This window comes from Pygocentrus nattereri, chromosome 17 (genome assembly GCF_015220715.1).
Source record: "Pygocentrus nattereri isolate fPygNat1 chromosome 17, fPygNat1.pri, whole genome shotgun sequence".
Classification (NCBI taxonomy): Eukaryota; Metazoa; Chordata; class Actinopteri; order Characiformes; family Serrasalmidae; genus Pygocentrus; species Pygocentrus nattereri.
The window spans coordinates 16,983,269-17,010,861 of NC_051227.1; the positions used below are offsets into that span (position 1 = coordinate 16,983,269).

The following is a 27,593-nucleotide window of genomic DNA, read 5'->3' on the forward strand; positions in this document are numbered from 1 at the left end:
TGGCAACACACTTCCACCTCACAGTGAACATGTCCAAATTGTGCTCAAAGTGTCAATATTGTGTATGACCACCATTATTATCTAGCACTGCCAGAACCCTCTTGGGCATGAAATTCACCAGAGCTGCACAGGTTGCTACTGGAATCCTCTTCCACTCCTCCATGATGACATCATGGAGCTGGTGGATGTTAGACACCTTGCGCTCCTCCTTCTTCTGCTTGAGGATGCCCCACAGGTGCTCAATTGGGAAATCAATCCATGTTCTTGGACTGCTTGTCTTCAGCAAACTCTTGAGCGTCAGCTTCAGAAGAGGCTTCCTTCTGGGACGACGGCCATGCAGCCCAAGTTGATGCATTGTGTAGCGTATGGTCTGAGAACTGACAGGCTGATTTCCCACTTCTTCTACCTCCGGAGCAATGCTGGCAGCACTCATGCATCTATTTTTTGATCCTCTGGACATGACACTGAACACGTGGACTTAGCTTTTTTTGGTCGACCCTGGTGAGGCCTGTTTGGAGTGGAACCTGTCCTGGAAAACCGCTGTATGACCTTGGCCACCGTGCTATACCTCAGTTTCAGGGTGTTGGCAATCTTATAGCCTAGGCCGTCTTTGATGAGAAGAGCAACAATTCTATTTCTCACATCCTCAGAGAGTTCTTTACCATGAAGTGCCATGATGAATATCCAGTGGCCAGTATAAGTGAATTATACCCAAAACACCAAATTTAACAGATACTGACATGGTGATGTGTTGGTGTGTGTTGTGCTGGTATGAGTTGATCACACACAGCAGTGCTGCTGGAGTTTTTAAACACTGTGTCCACTTACTGTCCACTCTATTAGACACTCCTACTTTGTCGGTCCATCTTGTAGATGTAAAGTCGGAGACGATAGCTCATCTGCTGTTGCATAGTTTGCGCTGGTCATTGGTCATCCTCTGGTCCTTGGTCATCCTCTGGTCCTTCTTCAGGTCACAGGATACTGCCCACAGGACGCTGTTGGCTGGATATTTTTGGTTGGTGGACTATTCTTAGTCCAGCAGTGACACAGATATTTAAAAACTCCAGCAGCACTGCTGTGTCTGATCCACTCAGACCAGCACAACACACACTAACACTCCACCACGTCAGTGTTACTGCAGTGTTGAGAATAATCCACCACCCAAATAGTACCTGCTCTGTGACGGTTCATGGGGTCCTGACCACTGAAGAACAGGGTGAAAGGGGGTAACAAAGTATCAGAGAAACAGATGGACTACAGTCTGTAACTGTAGAACTACAAAGTGCAGCTATACAGTAAGTGGAGCTGAGAAAATGGACGATAAGCATAGAAACCTAATGTGGCCGAGCGTTACCAGAAATTTTGTTAATAATGTTAGGTTAAATGCGGAGGCCTAATTCCTCTGTGTGCCCAGTTGGCCAATGATTCTGAATTCTATTCTATTCTATAGGGGACCATCCAAATAAAGTACTGACCCTACAGACCTGCACTAGACCTGGTACACCTTCAAGAAATCAGAGATTAAAGCTGCTTTAACTTTGGTTAAACATTTCATGATGAATGGTCCAAACCCTTTTTAGGTTAAAGGGAAAATCCACAGCTGCTTGAAACATCCTGCATAACAAAATCATTAAAATGTAACACCATTCCGAATGGTTTGGTGTGAAATGCTCTGTTCTAGGGAAACTTAACGAGTCAGAATTGTTCATAGTGGTGGTGATAAGAACCAGACGTTCACCTCTAAAAGCTCCCTCACATAAAGTTATTACATGAAATGGTTATGAATTCACTGCCTGACGTAAGACTTTTTTGTACAGTAGTTTTGAGAAGGCTTTGGCTTTTTTTTTTTTTTTTTTACCTCTATTTCACCCCCTTTAACATTACACATAAAACTCATAAGACTCGTAGGTTCACTGGTGGTTCTGGATGGTAAATAAAATCTATTTATAATCTATTTTATAAGTCTATATCTGTGCTGTAGATATGGCAACCCCTGGTTCCTATCACCACCACTGTAAAGAAATCCGAGTCAGTAAGCCTCTCTCTCAAACCGCTCCGCATGACTTTCTGTACTAAAGTTAATTTATTTTATCTTCCATTATGTAGAAATATAAAAAAATTAAGATAATTTAGAATGAGAACCATATTCAACAATTTTCCACCATAGCGAACAACCATTTAACCAAGTGAAGAACCAGTTATGCATTCAAAAGGCTTTGAGTGTTCATAAGTTTATACAAAGCACTGCCAACGATTTAACCTCTTAACTCTGTGGAACGACCGGTGGTTCCAAAACACGTTTAGTCATATTCTTCATATGTTTCATATTTCATAAGCTACATTCAGGCTGTAACTCTTCTTTCCAGTCAAATAGATGGCGATGTCATTTTAAACACAATAGAAGAAGCTGAACTCAGTTTGTTTTTCTACTGAAAGTCGACCCGTTTTTCCACAAATCTGGGCTATAAACTATAAACAGATGCCGTCTCATGAGGGATCTGCTCTGTAAAAATGATTTTTATAAAATAAAAAAGAGCGTGAGATTTTTGGCTTACAGCAGTAAATAAGCATAGAACAATGTGTGATCATAAAACACTTGGGAGAAACTTCTACAAAAACCCCCCAAAATTTACAGTAATTTCACACAGTTACTGAATAATTGGCCTTACGATTTGGTCACGTAAATTCAGATGGAAAAACCGAAATATACCCACAAGCATAAGCTTGCATACAAAAGCGAAGAACTTAAAAGCACTTATAAAATCTCGTCACATTAACATACATCAAATGTATGGCTTTTTTTTACGTTTCTTTAAACATTTCCATGTTAGAGGTACTACGTTATGTTACAACAGTCTCCATCCAAGGATCAGCAGAGAACGACGGTCGAGAGAGGGATACTGAGAGAAGGAGAGAGAGGGAGAGAGAGAGAAAGAGGCAGCAGAGAGACAGAGAGGTGAACAGAGTTGAAGGAGTTTATTCAGCATGCTACAGAGAGAGAGAGAGAGAGAAAAGCACACCAGCACGCAGGGACCGTACAGCATGAGCTCGGTAGAAAAGGAACTTTTAATCATCTCACTTCCAAACTACACTGAAATTGTACATTATTCTAGAGATGTAAAAACTCAACCCATGTAGAAAATATACACAGCGCCCCAGCCCCCGATTCCAGAATGTGTAACTGAATCTGTTAATGCAGAACGACCAAGCCCCCCACCCGGCTTCCCCAGACCACAGCAAGTCATTGACAAGAACTTGAGCAACATTTCCTGATGTCTGTTAATATAAATTGCGAACTTCCCCCCATAACGGTGAAAAAAAAAATCCAGAGATGCTGAATGACACAGCTTTGCACAACGCGGAGAAAAATAAGACAAAAGGCACGTTAACTTTGGTCCCAACAGTTCTTCTACACGTGAGGGTGACACTTCACAAGCACATCACAGTGAACATCACGACACCCAACTAAGGGCCGAGGTGCATTCAGATTCAGCTCGAAGCAAAGCTGGATGGACTTCTCTTTTCTTGCAGTACTTTTATCCATTTTACAGAGCACGGGGTGTCGTACCGTGTCAGAAACCACAAACAAGCTTATGTGATCATTTCATAAATGCAATCTGAGGCAGCTGAGAAATAAAAACTTCAGCAAAATCTGGGTGTGCAGTTTGCTGAACGCTACCTGGTGGAACCGAAAACTCCTACAACTTGGCTACATCAGCATCATCATCGTTTTAAAGAATTTTGCTGGTACTTCTGCACATCTTTTGTCAAATTGAACTCCTTCAGTAATAGCAGTCCTGATTTAATCTCACAGTAATGTAAGAAATCCTGGTAACAGATGATTGTCACCTGTTCTTTTGGTGGCTGGAAGGCTAACTACTTAAATAGAGCTCTTGGCACAGTTCCTTTGACCTCAGATTCAAAACAAGGCGGCTGAAATATAAAAATATTGGCGGTAGGCTAATCAGAAGGAGAATTAAATGAAAAACGAATCATCCAATCAAATTGCTTACAAATAGCATTATCGAGCTTCCTCTGGTGAAACTCATATGGTTAGAATAGGGCTTTAGCTACCTGTAGCTTTTCGATAGCCACATCATCCTTGTAGCCAACTTGAAGGCTGAAACTTAGTGGTACATTTTGTCTATTTGTGATTATTGAATTCTGCGTTAGATGCACGCTGAGCCACTCAATATAGAAACGTCCATTTTTGTGTTAGATCTATTACACTTGAAAAGACACATTAGGGTTACAATTTATTTAGATTTTAAAATAAAATGAATTACACCTTCTTGAGCCTCAATGTAGCAATATAAATCCATTATACAGAATTCCGAGCACCACAGAAGAGCTCGTACTCACAGTCGTGTGTGGGTGAGGCCATATTTTAAGGCCAAATGCATTGTTTTGGAATTTATGGAACTGCAATAATCCAAATAAACCAAAAACACGACTATGAATAAGATGAATTAGATGACAAAGAAACAAATGGCAAATAAATACAAAATATATAGTCAAAATGGTTGTCCCCAGGAGTCGTGTCACTGGTGTTATTGTATAACAAATCTCTTATTTTGTAATAAAAATCCCACTGATGACATCACTTCCTTTTACTGTTTTCTGAAGATCTATGAAGAAAAGCACGTTAAGCCCGCTGTGTCTTTTCAGTTATCAGAAATTTTCTCGTTAACTCAAGATTTCATATGAAGCTCGGGTGTGACCGACTTCAAATGGACTAAATTTCATATTTTAGTGGATTTCCCAAGTTTGACATGATGTGGTTTGATGTTCTGTAGCAGTCGTTTTGTCAAATGCATTTTTCATTAAAAATGCCCCTGGCGTTTCCCTTCTTACGTGTAACACCAGTAACACCAGTGATTCATATGGACAGATTTAAAAAAGTGGACGTTTCTGTAGAATGACCCAGTTGCGTAATGATTTAGGCCTACAATATGCACAATGCTAATTGGTCACTGTACACGTCCATTACTTGTTAGCTACATTAGCCTCGTAGCTCCAGTACAAAACTAAAGAAGCAAACTTCAGAACCCAGATCTTGGCTGGCTGACTACATTTGTGGGGAAAACAGTCAAAATTCAACCAAACAATTCCTTTTAGGGTTATTTTCCAGCTAGTATTCATCCCCCTTCTCATTTAACTATGACATTTATTTGTGTAATCTGTAACTGTATATTAGAAATCTGTGGTCTGTCTTGCCATCTGTCCACGGGTGTTTGTGGTCACTTTCAACTGCTAATGACGACTCTGAACGCACCTTGGTCAAACATACGCAATAGCAACAGTAAGCTTGTCCTCACTACTGCCAAGACCCAGCAGTTCATGCAGTTCCACTTAAAAAAATTGCAAATTAACAAACAAAATAAAAAAAGCGAGGAAGGGTTGGGAGTGCTAGAACAGTAGGTGCTGCAATATATTATACACTACGCTGCCCACAGTGTGTGTGTGTGTGTGTGTGTGTACAGCACTGAATTTTAAACTGTATTTTAAGTGCCAGATCTAAAACAAAATCCACTACAGCCCTTCCAAAAACACATAAACAAACAGAACACATCCAGGCAGGTGGCCGTTCCATTGAATCATGTCACTCATATGCAAGTGATGCATGAAAAAAAAAGAAAAAGAAAAAAGCAAGCCAACTGGCTTTAAAATGCTCAAATACGTTTCACAGGAAAGATAAAGTACCGTCCTTAAAATCCCACAAAACAATGGATCAGGGTCAGAGGGAAAGACTTTAATAAAATACTTCTTACACGAAAATGAAAAGAACGTGCCTAAACTTCTAACGCCTGTATGAGAGGATGCAAAATAGATGACGCTGTTTTTGCGTACGTAAGGCACCTTTTTGTTGTGGGAATAAAGCTGGCCCAACGCACGACGACAGTGGAGGAGTCTTACACACACAGAGGAGGGGAGAGGGAGAGAGGGAGAGAGGGAGAGAGGGAGAGAGAGAGAGAGAGAGAGAGAGAGAGAGAGAGAGAGAGAGAGAGAGAGAGAGAGAGAGAGAAAAATGCAGAAAGGTAAAACAGATAAAGAAACAAAGAAAAAGAGAAAGGCAAGAATAAAAACAGGAAAGAAAGCAGATAACTAACAAGTGCAAGCAAGTAAAAAGAAAGGGGAGTTAAAGGAAAAAAAGGAAAGAAAGAAAAAGGAAAGACAAAGAAATGAAAAAAAAAAAAAAATCAGGAAAGAAAACAGCAAGCAAGGGAGAAAGCAAAAAAAAAGCATGAGAGCAAGAGAAACAGAGTGAGAGACAGAGCGAGCGAGCGAGCGAGAGAGGGAGAGAGAGAGAGAGAGAGAGAGAGAGAGAGAGAGAGAGAGAGAGAGAGAGAGAGAGAGAGAGAGAGAGAGAGAGAGAGAGAGAGAGAGAGAGAGAGAGCGAGAGAGCGAGAGAGAGAGAGAGCGCGCGAGAGAGAGCGAGAGCGAGAGAGCGCACTGTGCCTGTGTGTTTATGGTACGGTCTTCAAGAATTACTGATACAGATGCATTTCGCTCTATACTCCATACTGAGTGGGGGAGGTGGGGTGGGAGGGGGGCGGTGCAGCTACAGAGCATGTTCAGATGTTCAGATGGTGGACTTGGAGAAGGAAACCCTGAGGCGATGGCCTCCGCCCATGTCGTAGTTATGGAGGTCGATCAGGGCCTGGATGGCCTCCTCCACTGTCGACATCTGCAGCAAAGACATCTTACGGTCTCTGAAATAAACAAAACTCATTTGTTAATTGTTACTGCACCACCACCTGATTAATATATTAATACACATCAATATAATCCTGATGCTAAAGCTTGGTTCCTATTGTGTGGAACATCCTAGTGAAGATGTTACCAATCTCAACTGTAGAGACCCAAAGCTCTGCATGTTTTTGTATATGTTATGACACTCCTGACCACTGAACTCCAGATCAGTACTGGTCATTTATCAGCAACTAAGAAGTAGCTGAATTGGTATGATTAAAATACACAAGACTTACACAAACACACACAAATGCATGCAAAAGTTTGTGAGCCTCAGTTCAACAACTTTGTTCCTAGTAAACAATGTGTGCACATTTGTTTATTTGCTACATGGAACATTACTGGGTGGTAATAATAAAATAGAAAAGAACAATAAATGTGGCCTATACAAAAGATATGGCACATTTTAGCGTTTCAGTGCATTATAGTGTGGTTATTGAGACATTTTAAATAGCCAACTACATCCTAGGACCTTTTTTTTCCACAAATAGCTGAAACGCATTCTTCTGTAACAATAATAAATAATTTGTACAAAATGTGGCAGCAGCATCCTAACAAAAACAAAACAGATTATATCAGTCCCTTTTTAGAAGAACTGCACTGGTTGTCTGTATCGTTCAGGACAGATTTTACAGTTCTGATACTAAATTTTAAGGCTCTAAATGACCTCACAGCACTGCTTGCATCACAGAATGATGATACTGACCTTCTACAAACACATTCTGTTAAATACAGAAAACCTGGAGAGACTCTGTTTCCGCTTCTAAACCGTGGAGCTCAGTTCCAACTTAAGAAGCATCTAAAAACGTCTCTCTTTAACTTAACATTTAATCAAAACTCTTGTGGTGTTTACCTTCATTTGATATGTGTCATTTTCTTATATGATTCTAAATTATTACTTATACTTTCTTTTATTACCATTTTTGCATTGCTGGTCTTGTAAAGCACTGTGAGTTGCCACTGGGGTGAAAAGTGCTATATAAATAAATATTTTTGTTATTATTAATTATTATAACATATGCCAGCCTTACCTGAAATGTGAACCCATCTTTCCAAAATGTGAAAATATAATTTTATCATGGTCAGTTCCACCTCTGCAGCACCCCTCTGGTTAAACTCTGCTATAGGCGTGGATGATGTGTCTTCCTATCAAGGTATGATGACGTCAGTATGCAAATCCGCCCCTGACGACGCCCTACTCGTGCCCAGAGCCATGTAGAGAGACGGCTCTGCTCGCGCTGCACTCATATAAATGAAACCATAGTCTAGAGCGAGGTAGAACATCAGTGCTCTTTTGGATGTTTTTCCATACATATCGTCTCATCGCATTTAGCAAGTTTTTTAGTGTTCCATTTAGTTATCATTGGCAAATCTTAGTTATTGTATTAGTAGATATTGTACTTTTTAGCCTTTTAGACTGAACTAGCCTTATATTGATAACGCTCAACGCATAATTAGGTGACCTGATGGACCGATTAAGTGAGGATTCTTGCAAGTCTCCATACAGCTACTGTTGAGTGCCATGATGACCGGTAAAGTAGTGTACGACTCCAACCTGCTCACATCTGTAAACAACCTGCTTGATTCCAATTATAGAAGTATAACAGCAAGACTATCACACCAAACAGGCAGCAGTGCCCCTCCCAAATTGAGCCAGCGATGGAGTTAGCCGAAAACAGTGAGGTGTAGTTACTCTTTTTTTTACGTGAAAACTTTCCTTAAAAATAAAAATTAAAAAAAGTTTAAGGTTCTTACTGAAAGAACTTGAAGGCTTTCACTGTGCCTCCAGAGTTGGAGAATAGAAGTCTCAGGTCCTCCTCGGTCACATCCTCACTGCAGAAAACACAAGCATTCAACATTTCTCCACACAGCAAGGATCGAGAAGACAGTGGCACTCAAAGCGAAGCGCCAAAAAAAATAAAAGAAAAACCCTCCACAATTCCTCCTCCATAGCCACAGTACTACATAATTAACCAAGTTCAGATTTTTAACCTGCGCCCCTGAGCTACAAAAGAGATACTAGCAATTAATTTTCAAAGAAGGGAAAAACCTTGGGAATCCAAATTTAAGCTTTATGTCTGAAGTACTCAGCACATGGTATTAGCATAATAACAAAAGCAGATGGAGGCTGTAACTCGTGCAATTCCTGAAAAGGTACCAACGAAGTGTCAATGCTAAGTCTGCCCAGTCATCTGCTACAAATGTCAGAACTAAAGAAATATTCTCTGAACTTTTCATTTCAATTATATTAAATGTAATATTACTGGGCAAATTCCTTGCTGAAGCATTTGTTTCTCCATCACCGCTCATTTAGCTGCCCCCTCCCACTGCGGTGTCTGTACTCACGGGATGTTGGAGAGATGGAGGGTGGCGGAGGGAGGGAAGATGTTCTGGAAGTTCTTGGAGCCGGGCTTTTTGAAGCGGTGCAGTGGAGAGTTTGCAAAATCTTTAGTGAGGCCCTGGTCGTCCAGACCTTCTCTGGGCAGCTGCACTGTCTGGTGTTTCGAAAGGGTGACACGGATTATTTTTCCGTACATCTTCTGGCCGTTTAGGTGGCTCATGGCTGGATCAAAACGAGGAGACAAGCACCGTCAAATATTTGTGTTGACTTGTATTTTAATTTTCTTCTATCAAGTCCACCTCTAACATTTGTGCGAGTTTATGTACCAAAAACAGTTCATTTTTACATTTTCAATCCTCTCATCTTTCCTAACCAGACTGTTTTCGTTACCTTTAGTTCTTATTGGCTGCAGGCTGGGAAATTAATGGTTTATTCTGAAAGGTTTAACACCGTTTATATAGTCAACCAACCTGAAAAAGTACTGAAATAAATGCCATTACTGGTTAGGGGTCAGGTATCACAGCGTTTTAACTACAGACAGTCTTTTTACAACATAAATCTATCAGATATAGAGAGGAACTATAGATCACACTAACGTGAACATCAGGTTTCAGGTCTAGCTGCTGTTTGCTGTTATTATGAAAGAGGAGCGCTTAGGCAGACGTTCATGGCTGAGCCGTGTTTTCTGATGGAGCCCTACCTAACTGCGCCTGGTTTCCATCTGCCATCTGGATGAGGGCGCTGTCCTTCTTATTGTAGAGAATCTTCACGCGCTGCACGTCCCCATACACACCTTCAGTTAAGCGAGAGGCAGATGGAGAGGGGAGGAAAGGAGGGATGGAGGGAGGAGTGAACCATGAAGGACAAGTTAGTGCTTTAGAGGCCTTAGAGTTCGAACATGAAGAAAAAAAAAAGGTGAAGAAGACTTCCAAAAAAAAAATAAAAATCTACAGCAAAGAGTCCAACAGTGTTTAAAATAGAGTACAGAACCCTCCCAAATAAAGGAGCTCAGTGATATGGCAAAGTTAAAAACAAAAGCCTACATGCAAAATAATTAACCATGCATTACGATAAGCTGTATATGAGGAGAGACAGAGAGAGCAAAGATAGAGATACAGGCTTTAATAAAGCCAAAAACGAATAGGAACTTCAAATTTGGAACAAAAAGTAATTGGAAAATTAAGACTGTTCTGATTTTTTGTTGTTAACTGAAGTTGAAACTAAATAAAAAGAAATAATAAAAATAATATTAATAATAAAATGAGAAAATAAACAAAAATGACAAAGAATAAATTAAAAAAAGAGGTAGATTGCCAACGATAACATACCGAAGAGGGTAAAGAGACTTTGGGGCGTAACCATCTTTAGAAGGAGAGAAGAGCAAGCAGCGTAAGACAGGAAGAGAGAAGAGTCGAGGTAGAGCGGAGATGAACAGATCATCCATAACGGAGGGTGGTTTCCCGCAGGATGGTGAGGTGACCATGGAGCATGGGGTCAAGGCAGTTAATTGGGGCAAGTTGGTCCGAGGAGGAACATTTGTTTTTGTTTGTTTGGTTTGTTTTTGTGTTCAGGCACAAAGCATGAACGGGAATAAAAGGGAGGGGAGGGGAGGGGAGAAGGGGTACAGGTGGTGGAAGGAGGGGTAATAAAGGGTAGGATAGGGGAAGGAGAGTGGGTAGAAAGCAATGTGGGGTAAAACAAGGAAAAAAAAGGAGTTGGGGAAGGGACAAAAAAAAAAAAAAAAAATACAGGTCAGTACACAGGAAATGCAGGAGTTTGGTCAGAAATGGCAGGGTTCTCTTTCCTTTCCTTTTGTTTCTGCTCCCGAACATTGCTTTAATTGTGCCAAATGTAGTCCCCCGAGACCAAACGTGGGTAAGGCACATTTAAATAGACTTACAGCATAGGAATGAGGGGGGAAAAGGACAGGACATGCAGAGAGAATGGCTTTGGTAGCTTGTTTTAGTAGCTGAAGCTTGGCAGATTATGAAATGCAAGGCAGCGTTGATTAAAAAAAAGGAATGCTAGCCTCTTGTTATTTTGTTTTTATCATTGGGACATAAAAGGCCATGCAGGTCCTGGGCATGAAAACCACCTTGCAGAGTTATGGGCATCAACAGACAGCACGTCATGTTTAAAACCACAAAACCCACAAGAGTGTTTGGGGAAAGAAAACCATGATGGGTGAAAAAAAATACAAGGATAGAGAAATATAATACCAAATAATAACAATAATAATCATAAGAATAATAAGAGAAAAAGTGAGAGAGATGAAGCGGGGGTGGAGCTACCACATTTCATACCAACTTTGAATAGCTTAGAGAGAGGCAGTGGAACGTCAGGAAGAGGGAGAGAGAAGTTACAGCTTAGAGAGAAAAGACAGTTAGATATTACTTCAAGAGCAGAGAGAGATGAGGTTGATAGAGAGAAACAGATAGAGAGAGAGAGAGAAAGAGAGAAAGAGAGAGAGACAGTGATCAAAACTTGCACAGAATGTACAGAGAGACTGCAGAGAGACCCTCCATTTTGACGAGAAATTCATCAAGAAATGCTTTCAGTATATTTTATGAGAGAACACAAACCCAAATGTGCAGATATTAGCTTTAAAACATCCACATCAAAGTCATTTCCTACTAAAATGGCCAGCTAACTGCAAATATACTGAAATAACATTAAAAACGTAAACACATTAAGGACGGTGTTGAGCCCACAGGCTCTGGTGGAGTAATGGGACAAGCAACTGCTCACTGTTCATCAAGTGATGAACTCTACAGTCTTTTGCTATCGGTGCCAATGTTTATATAATGGAATTATTCCTTAGCTTTGGAGCAACCAATCGGTCTGTGAGCAGTCACACTTGAGACAAATGCAGCCGATGAGGACGCAAAAGGCACTGAAGTGCTGACGTGAGACACTGCTATTTTTCAACATCAGATTTAAAATTCAGAGCATGATACCAATCCTAAGGCACCAATACCAACTACTACTAACTACTGTGAGGTTATGGTTAAAATAAAAAAATTAAAGAAAGGTAAAGTGAGAAAGACTATATCAAACAAATGTGGGGTAGGATCAGCATTAAGAAAAACCGTCCCTCTTCTGAAAAGTCGTATGCAATGTAAAAACATTTTCTTATTAAATTGGTGTTAAATAATACAAATAATTGTTTGAGAAAATGTATCTACACAATCATAGACAAAATTTTACACATCTCTGGTCAAATTACATGTTTGTAGTACAAATTACTGTACTCAGCAACCGGTCACATTTAAGTTTCATGTAGAGGATTTTTTTAACTTATTTTCACAGAAAACCAAGAAAACATGTAACTCCACAAGGGTGCTCAAGAGTGCTTTTGCACGTGACTATTTTAAATATTGTCCTGCTGCTCTCACTTAAAGACAGCCTGAACACACCCATTTATGCTTTTTGCCAACAAAGTCTTGTCACATGAATACTTTTGAAAGGCTACCTAGTTTATCATGTCGAAGAATTATTTTAGAGTTTTGGAAAAACCTGCATTGTTATTGTTCACTCAATTATCTGCTTGTCAAAATAATCAGCATTCAATTGTTAGTAAAATCAACAGTGACAACCTTACATTTCTGACCGAGACCTTCACCTACGGGCACTTCTTATAAAATGAACCTTATTGAATTAGAAAATCCTCACCAACCCTCCTCCTGGAGATCTACCTTCTACAGATCTTAGTTCCAAACCTGTCCCCCGCCTTGGTTAATACGAATGCATCTGAATTAGGCAATCAAGAACTTCTGAAGACGTTAATTAGCTGGGCAGGTTTGACAGACTGCGCAGGTATCCAGGACCAGGGTTGGCAACCACTGCTATAAAACTTCAGTGTGTTTTTATGCCTGATTTCATTAATGTGATGCTGTAAATGATAAATGTGATGCTGAAAAATGGTAGGAGGTCTTCTGAACTAAGAAATAACAAGAAAACAAAAATGAGCCTGGGCCAGTAATGACCGTACAGACGTACGGAGACAGACTGTGCTGGAGAACTGACTGAACACGGTGAGAAAAACAGAGAGAGCAGGTAGATAAGTGTGTGTGTGTGTGTGTGTGTTGCACTGACCTCGTCATTCAGATTGCTGGCCAGTAGAACTCCACTGCCTCCTGAGTGTCCAGACAGCGCCACCCTGCCGGCTGCTGCCGCTGCTGCTGCCGCTGCACTGAGAGGACTAATAGCCCCTACAGAGAGAGAGAGAGAGAGAGAGAGAGAGAGAGAGAGAGAGAGAGAGAGAGAGAGAGAGAGAGAGAGAGAGAGAGAGAGAGAGAGAGAGAGAGAAAGAGAGAGAGAGAGAGAGAAGCGCAGAGATAATAGGGAAACAGAACGAAGTAAAAACGTAAAGAAAAGAGAGAAAAAAGAAAAAAGAACGAGAGAGAAAGCAAAGGAAAAGAAAGTGATAAAGATAGAGGGAGTGGGGAGAGTAAAAAACAAAAAGGACAAAGAGAAAATAAGAGATAAAGAAACGGAACAAAGGAAAGAAAAAGGTAAAAAGTGGAAAAATGGGGAAATGCAAAAGAGAAAGCAAATGAGTAAGAAAGAGGAAGAGGGAGCAAGAGAGAGAGGAGGACAGAAAGAGATAAAGCAAAGAAAAAGGAAGGAAAATGAAAGAAAGTGAGAAAGAGTGCATGTGTGAGAAGGGGCAGAAGAAGAAAGTGGAAGAACGTGAGAGATTGAGAAAGAAGAGGGTGAGACAGAGAGAAAGAGAAACAAATGGAGACAAAAAAGAGAGAGATAAATAGTTCAGTATCAGTCAGTCGGTCATTCAGACTCCAGTAAACCTGCAGCAGTCTCCCCTCAGCCTTCAGTCCAGCTCCGGCCATGCAGCCCACCAGCGCTGCCAAGCACACGTACAGACCACCACAACCCTGCCGGCCAAACCGCATCCAACACACACTTCATACAGAGAGCTACGCACACCACTGACTCAGTTTCACACAGACTGCCATTCAGGAAGAAAACACCCAGATAAACACTAGGGGCCGACGGAAACACAGAACTGTGCAAAAACAGAGACCACCTTTCATTTCTAGCCCATAAGTAGAAGCTATTATTTTCACAGCATCAGGCCAAAAGCCAGAAAACAAACAGTGCTGTGCAAAAGTTTTAGCCACCTGTGAAAATCTGGTTTAAAATGCTGCTTATCTGGGCACAAGGAGTTTATTTGCTCAGAAAATCACAATATTGCTACAATGTACAGTGATTTTATAAATGTCAGTGTTTTTTAATCATTTCCAGACCTCTCACAGAGGAAGGCCAGTATTAGGCTAACTAAAATGAACTGGTTTGGTTAATTAATACTTCATTATGGTATACTAAATGTGCTGTGGATGGAATTTAATAAATCCCTGTGATGACTGGAGGCAATACAGGTGAAATCTGGAAGCCAACTTTCTTCTTCAATCTACCTCATAAAATGCCAACAGGAGATTCTTGGTACTTTTTACTGCGTTTATATATATATATATATATATATATATATATATATATATAAACAAAGTTATGTTGATTTATCTGGCAAAAAGCATAATTGCCAAGACAAATGTGCTGACACTTCTGCACAGAACAGTAAACTGTATTTAATACATATGAAAGTCTGGCATTAGAATTTATCCCAGCTTCCATTCTTTTCAAGCAATTTTTGGGAGTTTTCCAATAAAAATCTGCTTAATAGCTGTTTTGACTGGAATTTTGCACGGTACTGTAGTAGCTGGCCAATACAACCGTCAGATATTCAGAATACACATCCATATATAATATATACACACACTGCTCAAAAAAATAAAGGGAACACTTAAACAACACAATATAACTTCAAGTAAATCAAACTGTGAAATCAAACTGTCCACTTAGGAAGCAACACTGATTGACAATCAATTTCACAGCTGTTGTGCAAATGGAATAGACAACAGGTGGAAATCATTGGCGATTAGCAAGACCCACTCAATAAAGGAGTGGTTCTGCAGGTGGGGACCACAGACCACTTCTCAGTACCTTTCTGCTTTCTGGCTGATGTTTTGGTCACTTTTGAATGTTGGTGGTGCTTTCACACTCGTGGTAGCATGAGACAGACTCTACAACCCACACAAGTGGCTCAGGTAGTGCAGCTCATCCAGGATGGCAAATCAATGCGAGCTGTGGCAAGAAGGTTTGCTGTGTCTGTCAGCATAGTGTCCAGAGGCTGGAGGCGCTACCAGGAGACAGGCCAGTACACCAGGAGACATGGAGGAGGCCGTAGGAGGGCAACAACCCAGCAGCAGGACCACTACCTCCACCTTTGTGCAAGGAGGAACAGGAGGAGCACTAGAGCCCTGCAAAATGACCTCCAGCAGGCCACAAATGTGCATGTGTCTGCACAAACAGTTAGAAACCGACTCCATGAGGATGGTATGAGGGCCCGACATACACAGATGGGGGTTGTGCTCACATCCCAACACCGAGCAGGACGCATTTGCCAGAGAACACCAGGATTGGCAAATTCGCCACTGGTGCCCTGTGCTCTTCACAGATGAAAGCAGGTTCACATTGAGCACATGTGACAGACGTGACAGAGTCTGGAGACGCCATGGAGAGTGATCTGCTGCCTGCAACATCCTTCAGCATGACCGGTTTGACAGTGGGTCAGTAATGGTGTGGGGTGGCATTTGGAGGGCCACACAGCCCTCCATGTGCTCGCCAGAGGTAGCCTGACTGCCATTAGGTACCAAGATGAGATCCTGAGACCCCTCGTGAGACCATATGCTGGTGCGGTTGGCCCTCGGTTCCTCCTAACGCAGGACAATGCTAGACCTCATGTGGCTGGACCCACATGGACTGGCCCGCCCGTTCCCCAGACCTGAATCCGATTGAGCACATCTGGGACATCATGTCTCGCTCCATCCACCAATGCCATGTTGCACCACAGACTGTCCAGGAGTTGGCGGATGCTTTAGTCCAGGTCTGGGAGGAGATCCCTCAGGAGACCATCGGCCACCTCATCAGGAGCATGCCCAGGCGTTGTAGGTAGGTCATACAGGCACGTGGAGGCCACACACAATACTGAGCCTCATTTTGACTTGTTTTAAGGACATTACATCAAAGTTGGATCAGCCTGTAGTGTGTTTTTCCACTTTAATTTTGTGTGAAAAGCCAGGCCTATTAATAAATTTGATTTCCATTGATGATTTTTGCGTGATTTTGTTGTCAGCACATTCAACTTTGAACAGAACAAAGTATTCAATGAGAATATTTCATTCATTCAGATCTAGGATGTGTTATTTGAGTGTTCCCTTTATTTTTTTTAAGCAGTGATATATAGATATATATGAGTACATAAAGTATAAACAATAAATTAATAAAGCTGAAAAAGCAGATATCGCTTCCTAGTTATTTGTTCTGTAAAATCAATATAGGCAGAGCCAGTTAATTTGAACGCAAAGTATTCAGGTTAAAACAAACGTCACCTTAACATACAAAAAGAAGGAGAGAACTGGCAATAAAAGTAGAGCTACTGAGCAGAAACCCGAGAAATCAGAGAGAATGCTGAAGCATTACAATATTATTCTTTACACACACTACCTACGCTAGTCAATATTTCTATTATTTCCTTTGAGTTTCTGCTGTTTATTTAAGAAATTTGACAACTGAGAATTGCATCAGCCACTAATAGGCTGTTTAGTTATATCAGTTCAATTTTTGACTATGAGAATTTTTGGTTATTTAAACTCTGCATCACTGACAAAACGCTCAGATCGGCCGGACCCTAAAAATATCACCAGGCCTTTCCTCCCTCTCGCTGTCGCTGTGCAGTCCAGCAGCCACACTTCTTTATCAGGGTGGAGCTTTATGAGGTAGATTGATTGGCCAGTCTGTCTGAAAGGCAGTGTCTCATTACAAACATGGGTCAATCCCTCACATCAAGGCCACAATGCAGAATGGTAGGGCTTATTGCTGTGCCTTCTGATTAGCGCTCTGCAGAAAAGAGCAACCACGAGAATCCAACAAGTCAGGACAAATGGATGGAGCTGTTTCAGTAGAGAAAGCCCCGCCAATTCTGACAGCACTGGCAAAGAGGCTCTTTCCTCCAAGAGAAGGAAAGAACACAGAAGGGTTAAGAAAGGAAAAAAAAGAGAGAAAGAGAGAAACAGTAGATAACAGAAGCATAGGTACCTAGAGAAGATGGCAAAGCTCCAGCACTAGAGTAGGAAGTTACCATTCCGGATGGAGTACCTAGGAGAGTGTGTAGAGTAAAAGTCGTACGCGATCAGATAGGAACGGAGGGCCAGGGACTCTAATGAGCTCTGAAAATTTAATTAGGGATGCACCGATACGTAAATCGACACATTAACGTTGGCCAATATAGATTAAAATCAGCTTCGGCAGTTATGGATTCACTGTATGAAGAGTATTAACATCTATAGCTCATCAATTACACTTAGTTATCTGCATTTCTATTAAAAATAGGGTCAATATCTATGCAGGTTCTAAACTATTCCTACTTATTAGCACTAAAATACTTTTGAACTAAGACTAAAATTCCCAAGAGAGGAAGATCAAGCAAGGCATGGAAACCATTATCTATTATACAAATTAAGTGTAGCAATGCAAATTTACACTTACAGCATTTAGCAGACACTCTTATCCGGAGGGACTTACAATTTGGTCACAGGTAGGCGAAGGTAGCATTAGGAGTCTTGCCCAAGGACTCCTATTGGTATAGTGTACACGTGCAGGCCTAGTTGGGGGACTGAACCCCAGCCCAAAGAGACTAGAAGGCAAAGGTGTTACATTACACCAACCACCAAATGCAGCAAAACACTGATTTTGAGCGATGCAAAACTGCTTGGAGCAACACTGGCTACCAATTAGGGATGTTCATTCTCTCTAATTTTGATTTTAGAGAATTCATAAGACTTAATGAACAGATATTTGGTTAAAAAACAAGTGGCGGCCAAAAGTGGCCTAGGGCTCTAGGTTCATGTGTAAGACGAAAACACTGGAGAAACCTAAAAACAAGTTTTAGTAATTAAAATAGCCGAAAGAGCAAATGACCCAACACTAAAAGAATATAGAAATACAGCATTGGATGCTGATGTCTTCTTTTTCTCCTCGTGGGATGATGCACCATGTTAACTTGTCAGAGAAATACCTTGTCTTTTATTTAAAAATATCCTTGTTTCTAGACATCAACTACAGTAGTTAGCAACATAGGAGACAAATGTTTTACAAATGAGTAAAACCAACATTTTACAACCTTGTTTAAATATAAAAACAATACTTTTAGCCTCTATATTTTCTTTGTCTTCCCCTGACAACAAACATTAAAAAAGTGATATGAGTATTCAAATTAAGTTGAGTATTGCCTTACTACCACATTAACTAAGTAGTGTCAGCTAACACTAGCAGGCCAGCACATGTTAGCTGTCTAATAAATGTCGGTTATTACTTTTTTGCTGTTTTGTGTCAATTTATAAAGCCTTCAACTTAACACTCCATTTTTCAACATTGTCTCTACATGGGCATATATGACAGTACACTATATTAAATCTCACCCTCTGCATTCATGCTGAGCGGGACTTGAATCTACTGACTCCTCCAACCCAAATGTTAAGAAGAGCCACTCTGTCCTTTCGACAAAAACCAAACCACCTTGGGATCCACAACATTTGATATCCATTTTCAAATCTTGGCTGTAAATGTCTCAGTATATGGTGATGTGTTAGTATAAACTAAAAAATATAATCTTTAGAAAAACACAGGCTTACTTTTCTCTGCTTTAAGCTTTAGCCGCTTTTCTTGGATGTCCAGCAGGAAACTTTTCCGTAAGAATAGTATAGTTTCTCGTAAAATGTCTCTTAGCATTAGATGTTTTACGAGGTTGCTACTGGCAAGACAAGATTGTTGTCTGTGCTGCTATGGTGACCAGCAGCCTGTGCAACAATCTGCAGAGAAAAAAGTTGCCAAACTAGAAGTTACATATTAACCCCAGCATTTAAGATCGTTTATTGTTAAAACTGTGTTAGAATGAGCAAAAAAGAGCTTTGCTTTACTGCAAAGAAGAATCATCTTATTTTCACCTAGAAAATGTGGCTGTGGAGCCACAACAGGGCAGTACAAGAGCAGCATGAGACACTGGAGCCACTTATGCCCACCTCCCTGGTTTATACTAACTGGCTGCACAACTCGTGACCAGAGACAAACCCCAGTGGTTCCCAGCCTGTGGAAAAGTACCTGCTCTGGAGAACAAACAAAAAAAAGCTGTCTTCTGGAATCGAAACCAGCCCTGTTTGCCGCTCTTGATACAGCACAAAGCTTCCATGTTCCTGAACAAGTTTCAGTGGAGGAGAGATGAAGTGTGAGAAGAAAAAATGTTTCTAGATGATTTGTCAGGCATGGCAAGGTAATAGCGTGAAGTTTTTTTTGCCTGCTTTCTCATGCCTAATCAATGTATACGTACATCAGTAAAACTCTTCCCATCATGCAAGAGAACTGGTAAGACTTTCATACTACTGAACATACTGTTTCCATCTGAATAAGAGAAGAGATAAGAGAAGCCAACTGGCCCGAATAAGTGCACTTGAAATGCGCATGCCGTACTTAGCCAATTTTCATTTCTTCTGGCAAAGCGCATTGTGTGTTGTAGTCGATTTCTGATGTCGGGGTGATGAACTTCGCTTAACTGAGCTTTTTGTTTCTTCCAGGGTGATTTTGTACTGTTTGTTGTTGGGTAAATATTTGCAAAACAGCCACAGACAAGAACTTGAATTCTTTCTGCATATTGACTAATACTGCATTGGTGTAGTTTGGTGGAAATAACATACATATAATTTCACAACCAAAACGTTCTCTACATTTTAGGCATCGAGTAAGCACTGACATAAATAAAATGGCTGTATTTGTGTTGTATTCATTGTTACCCATGGTGCTCATCACCACCACTGCACACAAATCCAAGTCTGTAAGTTCCTCTACAGTGAACCATTTTACATCAACCATTCTAGACCTTGTCTTGGGGTCAACCGATAGAGGTTTGTTTTAGGGCCAACACCGATACAGATTATCAGTTTATCGAGGACATCAATAACCGATATTTGGGGCCAAAATTCATTTAACATAAATATGATTTTGTAGTGTGAAAATTTATAAGACTGCAACTCTTACTCATATTATTAATCTTAAATCATACTTATATTAAATAAATATATAAATAAACATACATTAAACAAATTAGAACACTACAAGAAATAAAGTGCTTTGAGCTTTAGACAGTATAGGCTGCAGAGTAGTAACTTAACTATGCTTCTTTAAGATAATTTATACAAACTGAATTTACACAACTGGATGTAAAACATTGTTACAACATGTAGTATACATATACAGGACAGTATGTCACAAGCTAAATAAAAATCCATGCGCTCTGTAGCTTTGTACTTTAAATTTTTTGTTGGAATGTGGCACTGCTGGGGCATTTGGACTGTTATTTATCAAATACCTGAAAAACGTATCTTTCAAGTATTGTGACCCCCCCCCCCCCCCCACAATATATCATCATAATTCACTTTGCCATAATTCTGATCTTTGCTTTTGTTCCTTCAGTCGGCAAATTCAAATTTGGCCAAGAACTTGTACACTGAACAAGTGATTTCTGTGAATATGAAAGAACTGTTTTAAACGTAGAAGCCATCATTCTCCACAAATACAAAAAAACCCTAACTTTGGTCATAATTTAACTAGTTATTAGTGGTACAGGTAGTGTAAACAGACTTAGACATTTGGAGAGATTAGTACAGATAGATGGGAAATCAATGGGAGAGCTGTCAAATCTACTTGGCTGTCTGGTTCTCTGTGTTTAATGCATCTTTTCAAATGTGCATCAAAAACTACAAACAGCTAGATTAGATCTAGATCAGTACCAGCAATGAATCGGTGCATCCCTAATTTGAACAGTAAATAAACAACAAATCTAAGTATGAGCTACCAGTGAGCAGTTTTTTATTGAGCTCTTACACCGTCTGTTACACACCAACTGGTTTCAAAGCGCTTTGTTGTTGTCTGATACCCCCCCCCCCTCCCCAAAACCACTACCACCCGATGCATAAGGGAGCTAAAACAAGTGAATATTTAGGAAGATGGGAATCTGCTAAAGAGAAGCTTGAAAGAAGTACCAGAATCAAGTTATGTGCACTGCTGACCACTGATGCACATCAGGGATGTAAAAATTACAAAGCAAGATAAATCAATCTGTATCAAGTTGTTGATTTTGGATTGTTACATTCAATTAAAACAACATTCAATGCTAGGGGTGCACAATATGAAGATAAACGTGTTTGATAACGCTGTTGTATAATCATATGACCACAGGAAAAAAAACTTCAAATAGTTTGCCTAAGTAACTACACTACTTATAACACACTTACTTACAAGCGGTCATGGAAAAAAACCCCAGCTTAGTTCCCTGAACAGCTTTTTTGAACAGACTACAAACATTACTTAATATATCTTTTTTATATTCTACATAGACCTATAATACAAGATATGTATAAACATATATCTTTATTTTCTAAACTGGCATAGAAAGACAAACAGAGTTAATTCCCTAAAACGCTTCTTATAGTCATGCACGTTTGTTGTGACAGCAGCCTCTTACTGTATTGGCTGTATGGACAAATGGTTAAGTTGCTCACTCCCCGTGTAGGAGAGCAGGTGTCAAAACTTATTGGGATTCTAAAACTAGATTTCTCAAATCTAATTACGTCAAATTTATCGCGCAGCCCAGTATATGCTCACCTTTTGCCAAAAAATCTACTTCCCAGGATATTTTCAAATGAGGCCAAATAGCTCATAGCCTCCGAACACACTGTTAAATCTTGTGCATTCATTAAAATAATTCAAAATCATTCCAAAGTAACCAAATCAATTCAAATTGTAAGAAAATCTGAGATTTCATTATCCACTTAATTATTTCCTTACGATCTGTGACTGGATCGACTCATTGTAAAGTCACAGATTTAATATACATCAGAACTCACTGACTGTGTTAAGCCTTACCGAGCAGCGAGGTGGAGTCTTTGCTGAGCGCAGCGGCCATCGCCGGATCTACAGGAGGCTGGCCGTCCCCTGCCGGCAGCTCCGGCCTGGTGTAGTCTCGACTCTTGTCGTTGTTGTACTTCACGTTCAGGTTGACCAGCTTGGAGAAGTCGATGCGCAGGGTGCAACAGGAGTTGTAGATGTTCTGTCCATCCAGGGACTTCAGATAGTGATGAAAGATGCAAGATGTTTATTGTGCTACATCACAGAACTAAGACAGCCCTGCAAATTAACTCTGAAAGTACGGAACTGTATATCTGCTATAATTAGTTGCCCATTAATGATGATTATGAAAAAAAAGTCTATATAAGATCTAATATATACAATACTGCGTGAAAGTCTTAGGCATCTAAGAAAAAGAAATGAAAGGTAATGCAGTTTACCATCTAGGCATTAAGCACATATTACGGTGACATGTTTTAAAAGAAAACTTAATGCACTTTTTAGAAACTAAAAACTCTTGTATTTATGTTTTTGTACTTATTCTAAAACCAGTGTTTCATTGTAGAGTTACATTTACTTCAACTGACTCAAGACCCAAGCTGTCACTCACCAGTTTGGCCTGCTGGGCATTGACTGGATCACTGAACTGCAGCAGTGCCTGGAACTGATTGTTTTTAGTGAATGTAATAATCTTCATGACAGTGCCAAATTTGGAGAAGATCTAAAAGTGAAAATGGAAAGATAAAGACATGATGTCAGTGGTTGCAGTTTCCATCGAGAAAGCTTGCATGCCCTAGTTAATAAAACTCAAGGTTTATTATTTGTTATAACACCATGAATGTTATAGTAACTCCTGTGAAACCAATAGGTATGTTATATAGTCATGACAATGAAGAAGAAGTGTTTTTCTTGTTTAAGGGGTTAATTTTTAATCTCTAGGCAAATGCGTGTGGAGCAGCGACCTGCTGCAAGACATCCAGGGTGACTGGGTAGAACATGTTGTCGATGATTATACGCAGGACTGGGCTGGGTGCAGGTGTTAAAACACCATCCCTTGCAGTGTCTGAGCTTGGAGATCCACCTTCCTGGACAGCGGAAACTGCCTGCAGCACAGCCTGGGCCCGCTGGGTAGAGCAGAAAAAGAACAGAAACATACTTAGACTTCCACTCTAGAGCAGTGTTTTCATCTCCCCTTCATCATTTTAGCTCAGAGAACCTCAAAAGCATTTAAACACTGTAGATAGTACTGGAAGAAACTGTACTTGGATTTCCTATTCATGCTGACTCTGTCTGTTAGTTTTAGCATTGTTAATTAATCTTCTACACATATTTGCCGCCAGATTTCAGTTATTAAACACAGCATTTGTATGACTTCCCCTTGCTTATGTTATAAGCCTATACGAGCACTAGTGTAGCTGTATGGGTACAAATGTGATCTTGTAACAAGAATACACATATGGAGACAATCTGTTAAACTTCTGCTGCTAAACTGAGGCGAAAACAGTCACTGAAGCAGATGAGCTCCCCCTAAAACCCACCCCTAGACTTCTGCAGCTCATTTAGCTTCAAGGAAAAGAATAAAAATAAATAAATAAATAAATCCTCACAAACAAAGCTGGCGATTCTTTCCACATTACATCTACTTCTGGTCTAGATTTGATGGGTATTAAAATGATGAGGGCCATGTTTGCTAACCTGATTGAGAGCACTGTCAGTCTTGAGCTCTTTGTGATTGGAGTACTGGATGAATACAGGGACATTTCGCACTTGAGGCGTCACTGCCGTATAGTAGTTCACCATAGTCACTGCCGCTTCTTCTGTTCCAAGCTCCAGGAACGCCTGCAGGCCAGAGTGGGGGAGAGAATAAATATTCAAGGTGAGCAAAACTGCTGCCCTTAGCCTTGACCAAATGGTCAAAAAAAGCTTTAAAACGGTTAACCGCAGAAAAAACGTTTTATATATTCAACCTTTTTACTCTGTGCCCTTGGAATAACATTTGCATTACAAATGCTTCTCAAAATTCATTTCGCTCTCACATACCTGATTCTTGCCTTTCAGCATCAGGATGTTGGTGACTTTCCCGAAGGGCAGGCCCAGGGCAATGACCTCTGTCTCAGAAACTTCATTTGGAAGTTTACGGATGTGAATGACTCTGGAAGGCGGGCTGTCCATGCTGTCCTCCACCCTCAGTTTTTTGCTGTCACTTCCATTAGCTGTGAAATGAGGTTTGGTTGAGATTATGCATAAAGAGTGAGACTTTTTTGATGTTTTTAGACATCATAATTCCCAAAAATGACAAATCTGCATTAAAACTAACTACTAGAGGTCCGGTTTTCAAGACATAACTGCATTGAATCTTTGTTCATATTATTGCGTGTCTGTTACACATTTATATATGTACTTGCTGATGGTGGAGTATGCAAACTAAAACAGCAGACTAAAGGTAAAATAGCCAGTAAAAAAGGTCATCACTGAAAAGCTGGTTATTGTATTCTGAAAAGCCATTCCTGGCCAGTAGAAGAGGGAGGGAGAAATATTATGTGTATATATAAACTGCCTACATTTTTCTTCTTCTTTTTTTGTGTTGGTGGCAGCAATAGGGGTGGCTCTCTTAAAAAAATGACTTAGAATATCAATTTTCTTACATTGTTGTTATATGTCAAAACAACAACACTAAAAACTGACTCACTCATCTGAAATAATTACTTCATAACATTATTTCAACACAGTATGTCAATTTTCTCAACTCAAAATCTTGAGAAAAGTCATTGTTAGTCATCAAGCCAAAATTTTAAAAACGTCGTTTCAAGACACTAAAACAATGAGATATTAAGTCAACATTTTCAAGACAATAAGTAATTGAGATATTAAGTGAATATTTTGAGATACTAGGTCAAAATAAAAAAAGGCATTCTGAGATACTAAACAAGTCAAAATATTGAGAAAATTAGTCAAAGTTGACTTATTGCCAGAAAAAGGGAATGGAAAAAAAAAAAGAAAAGACATTTGTGATATTTTTCTCATCTGGCTGGCAAGAACGAGCTTACATAGTACACCTCATTAGACAAGTCTATTTTACCATATTAACGCATTTCCCATCCTTACCAGTGACTGAAGAGTTGGGACTGTTGTAGAGACTGCCAGACAACAACTCATCTGAAGTTCTCTAAGAGAAAAGAGGGAAGATAAAGCGGCAAGTAAGAAAGAGAATCTATTCATCCACTTCAACACATCAGATCACCTCAAAAACACAGATGAGATGAACAAGAAGTAATTCGATAATCCAGGTTCTTACCTTTACGCCAACTGCAACATCACTAGCAATGCTAATGGAGGGAAACACACACAATTTGAATTATATGATTTGCTGCAATCGAACATCTTTGTATGACAAATGCTCTTGCATATTAGCACTGCTAGCTCAGAAGCTAACAAACTTTGTTCGATCTGCTTTGAACTAACAGTGAAAGGGGAACTCCACCGATTTTTCGAAAACTCTGTGAACAAAGTCATCCAGAGTAGTTCGGTGTGAAGTGCTCTGTTCTACAGAAACAGAGCTGTTCACAGCGGTGGTGACAGGATCCACACGTCTGAAGAGTCTAATGCCTCTGCAAGCTCCCTCACAGAAAGTTACTAAAAGAAATAGTTATGAATAGTGAGAGACACTGTTTTACCACACTCCTGAGATAAAGTTTTGGCTTCAATTCATTTGAACCCTTTTATGGTGGAGGGGTGCATGCAGGGGGTTGCAAGGCAAAGCAGTCCCCAAAGACCACTTATAGTTTTTCAGATTCATGACTATTTTAGACCCCATCAGCAACATTAAGTCTAAAATCCCTTAAGACACGGGTGGGTTCACTGGGGGCTTTGGATAGTCAATAAAACTGATACATATTGGTGTTGTAATCATGGTGACCACTGGCTTCTATCACCACCACTGTGAGTCAGTAAGTTTATCTACAATTAATCATTTCACATCAAACCACTCTGAATGTCTTTGTTTACATCTCAAAGACTGAATTCTTCGGAAATTTGAAAGTTGGTGGAGTTCCCCTCTAGTTAGATTGTTTCCAGTCGTGCTCGTAGCTAGATTACATTTTAAATGTTTTACGTTCATCAATATGTAACGTTATTTTAGTGTTTTTTCTGCTCTAATGTTCACGATTTATCTCATCAACTTATTATCAAGCCCCGAGGATTAAAGACTGACAATGTTCTTAGCTACTAATTCTCATAAACTTGCTGCATTTTGTTTCTATTCGTCACCACCATCTTCGTTTTTTTCCCGTCCCACCTTAAACGGTGCAGCAGTTACATTGTGGCACCTCAGGCGCTGTAATAGCTAGCTAGCGTTGTAATAGCTAGCTAGCATAGTTAGCTAGTTAGGTTAGCTGCTGCACCATTTAAGGTGGAACGGGACAAGGCGAACAAGATGCTGGCGGTTACAAATCCAACCTCAGCCTCCTAATTTCGTTTGGTTACCTTAAGAATCTCCACGACATGTTTTTTTATGAACTGCATGTACATTCAATCGTTTATATCTGTTTCCAAATCCAATCGTTTCCTCGCATTTCCAAAGGTAGCTAACGTTATTGTTCTGCATCGGTCTGTTAGCCGTGTTAGCAGCCTCGGCCTTCTAGTTCAGCAGACAATGGAAGCGAAGGCGCCTTAAAAGTCCTTTTTTCATAACAAACTGAAACGTAAGAACAGCCCTTTCCTAACATTTATGCAGTATTTTTCACTTACCCGTCCATTGCCGGGGAAAATGCACCTTTTCCACGTTTTGAAATGTATTTATTTTTTGCTCGAATAGCGGATCGACAGGCGAACGACACGCAGCTAAGCAACTAACGATAACGGCAGCAAAATGGAGCCTGCGCCGTCGGCGGTGAGGGAGGGGGTTTACGGAGTTCGCCGATTCTGGACGATGTGTGACGAGTTTATCCGATTCATGCCGCTTCTAAGCGATTCTTTCCGATTGTCTCCGGTTTACTCCGATTCTTTCCGATTCACGCTGATGCGTTCCGAATCGATGCGAGTCCGAGGGTCCATCTGAATTTATCTTAAGATAAGATAAGATAGACTTTTATTATCCCACTGGGGGAAATTTGCATGGTTACAGCAGAATACACAGTAAGCAGATAAAGAGCAGTAAGTAGACAAAGATGTGCATCATACAAAATATAAGATATACTACAGAAATAAATCAATAAACAAGGCGTCTGTTAGCAGAAAAATAAAAAATAAATAAAAATAGAATTCAGAAACTATACAAATTTACAGTTTACACATGCAGTTGTATGGATATTGCACATTTCTGAGCAGGTAATGACTGGATATTGCCATGGAAAATCTTTTCTTAACACAAAGATTAAAAGTGGTTGAAGATTAGAGTTTGAGGGGCCCTGTAACCGGAAGGTTGCCGGTTCGATCCCCAGTGCCGACAGTCCATGACTGAGGTGTC

General features: G+C 40.2%; 1 protein-coding gene across 2 annotated transcripts; it reads right to left on the bottom strand.

The window, feature by feature from the left end:
- Nucleotides 1-6,327: 6,327 nt before the first annotated feature.
- On the bottom strand, nt 6,328-26,992 carry ptbp2b (polypyrimidine tract binding protein 2b). Of its 2 annotated transcripts, XM_017722253.2 has the most exons (15): nt 26,876-26,992; nt 25,425-25,455; nt 25,235-25,295; nt 24,170-24,342; nt 23,825-23,968; nt 23,092-23,253; nt 22,740-22,850; nt 22,148-22,346; nt 17,270-17,329; nt 13,190-13,305; nt 10,423-10,456; nt 9,795-9,887; nt 9,100-9,316; nt 8,509-8,586; nt 6,328-6,713 (listed from the first exon to the last, which is right to left on the bottom strand). In XM_017722253.2, exons 1-15 carry the CDS (start codon nt 26,881-26,883, stop codon nt 6,584-6,586), a joined length of 1,617 nt encoding a protein of 538 aa, XP_017577742.1. In that variant the 5' UTR covers nt 26,884-26,992; the 3' UTR covers nt 6,328-6,583. The 2 variants fall into 2 exon arrangements, with proteins under 2 accessions (XP_017577742.1, XP_017577743.1); XM_017722254.2 differs by lacking the exon at nt 17,270-17,329.
- Nucleotides 26,993-27,593: the final 601 nt, after the last annotated feature.

Bases quoted from the DNA above. Each gene is read 5' to 3' on its own strand.
- ptbp2b (XM_017722253.2), bottom strand. The intron at 22,851-23,091 runs GTCGCTGCTCCA...TTTCACTTTTAG, and splicing joins CCCTGGATGTCTTGCAGCAG to ATCTTCTCCAAATTTGGCAC. The intron at 10,457-13,189 runs GTCAGTGCAACA...CTCCTTCTAAAG, and splicing joins CCAGCAATCTGAATGACGAG to ATGGTTACGCCCCAAAGTCT.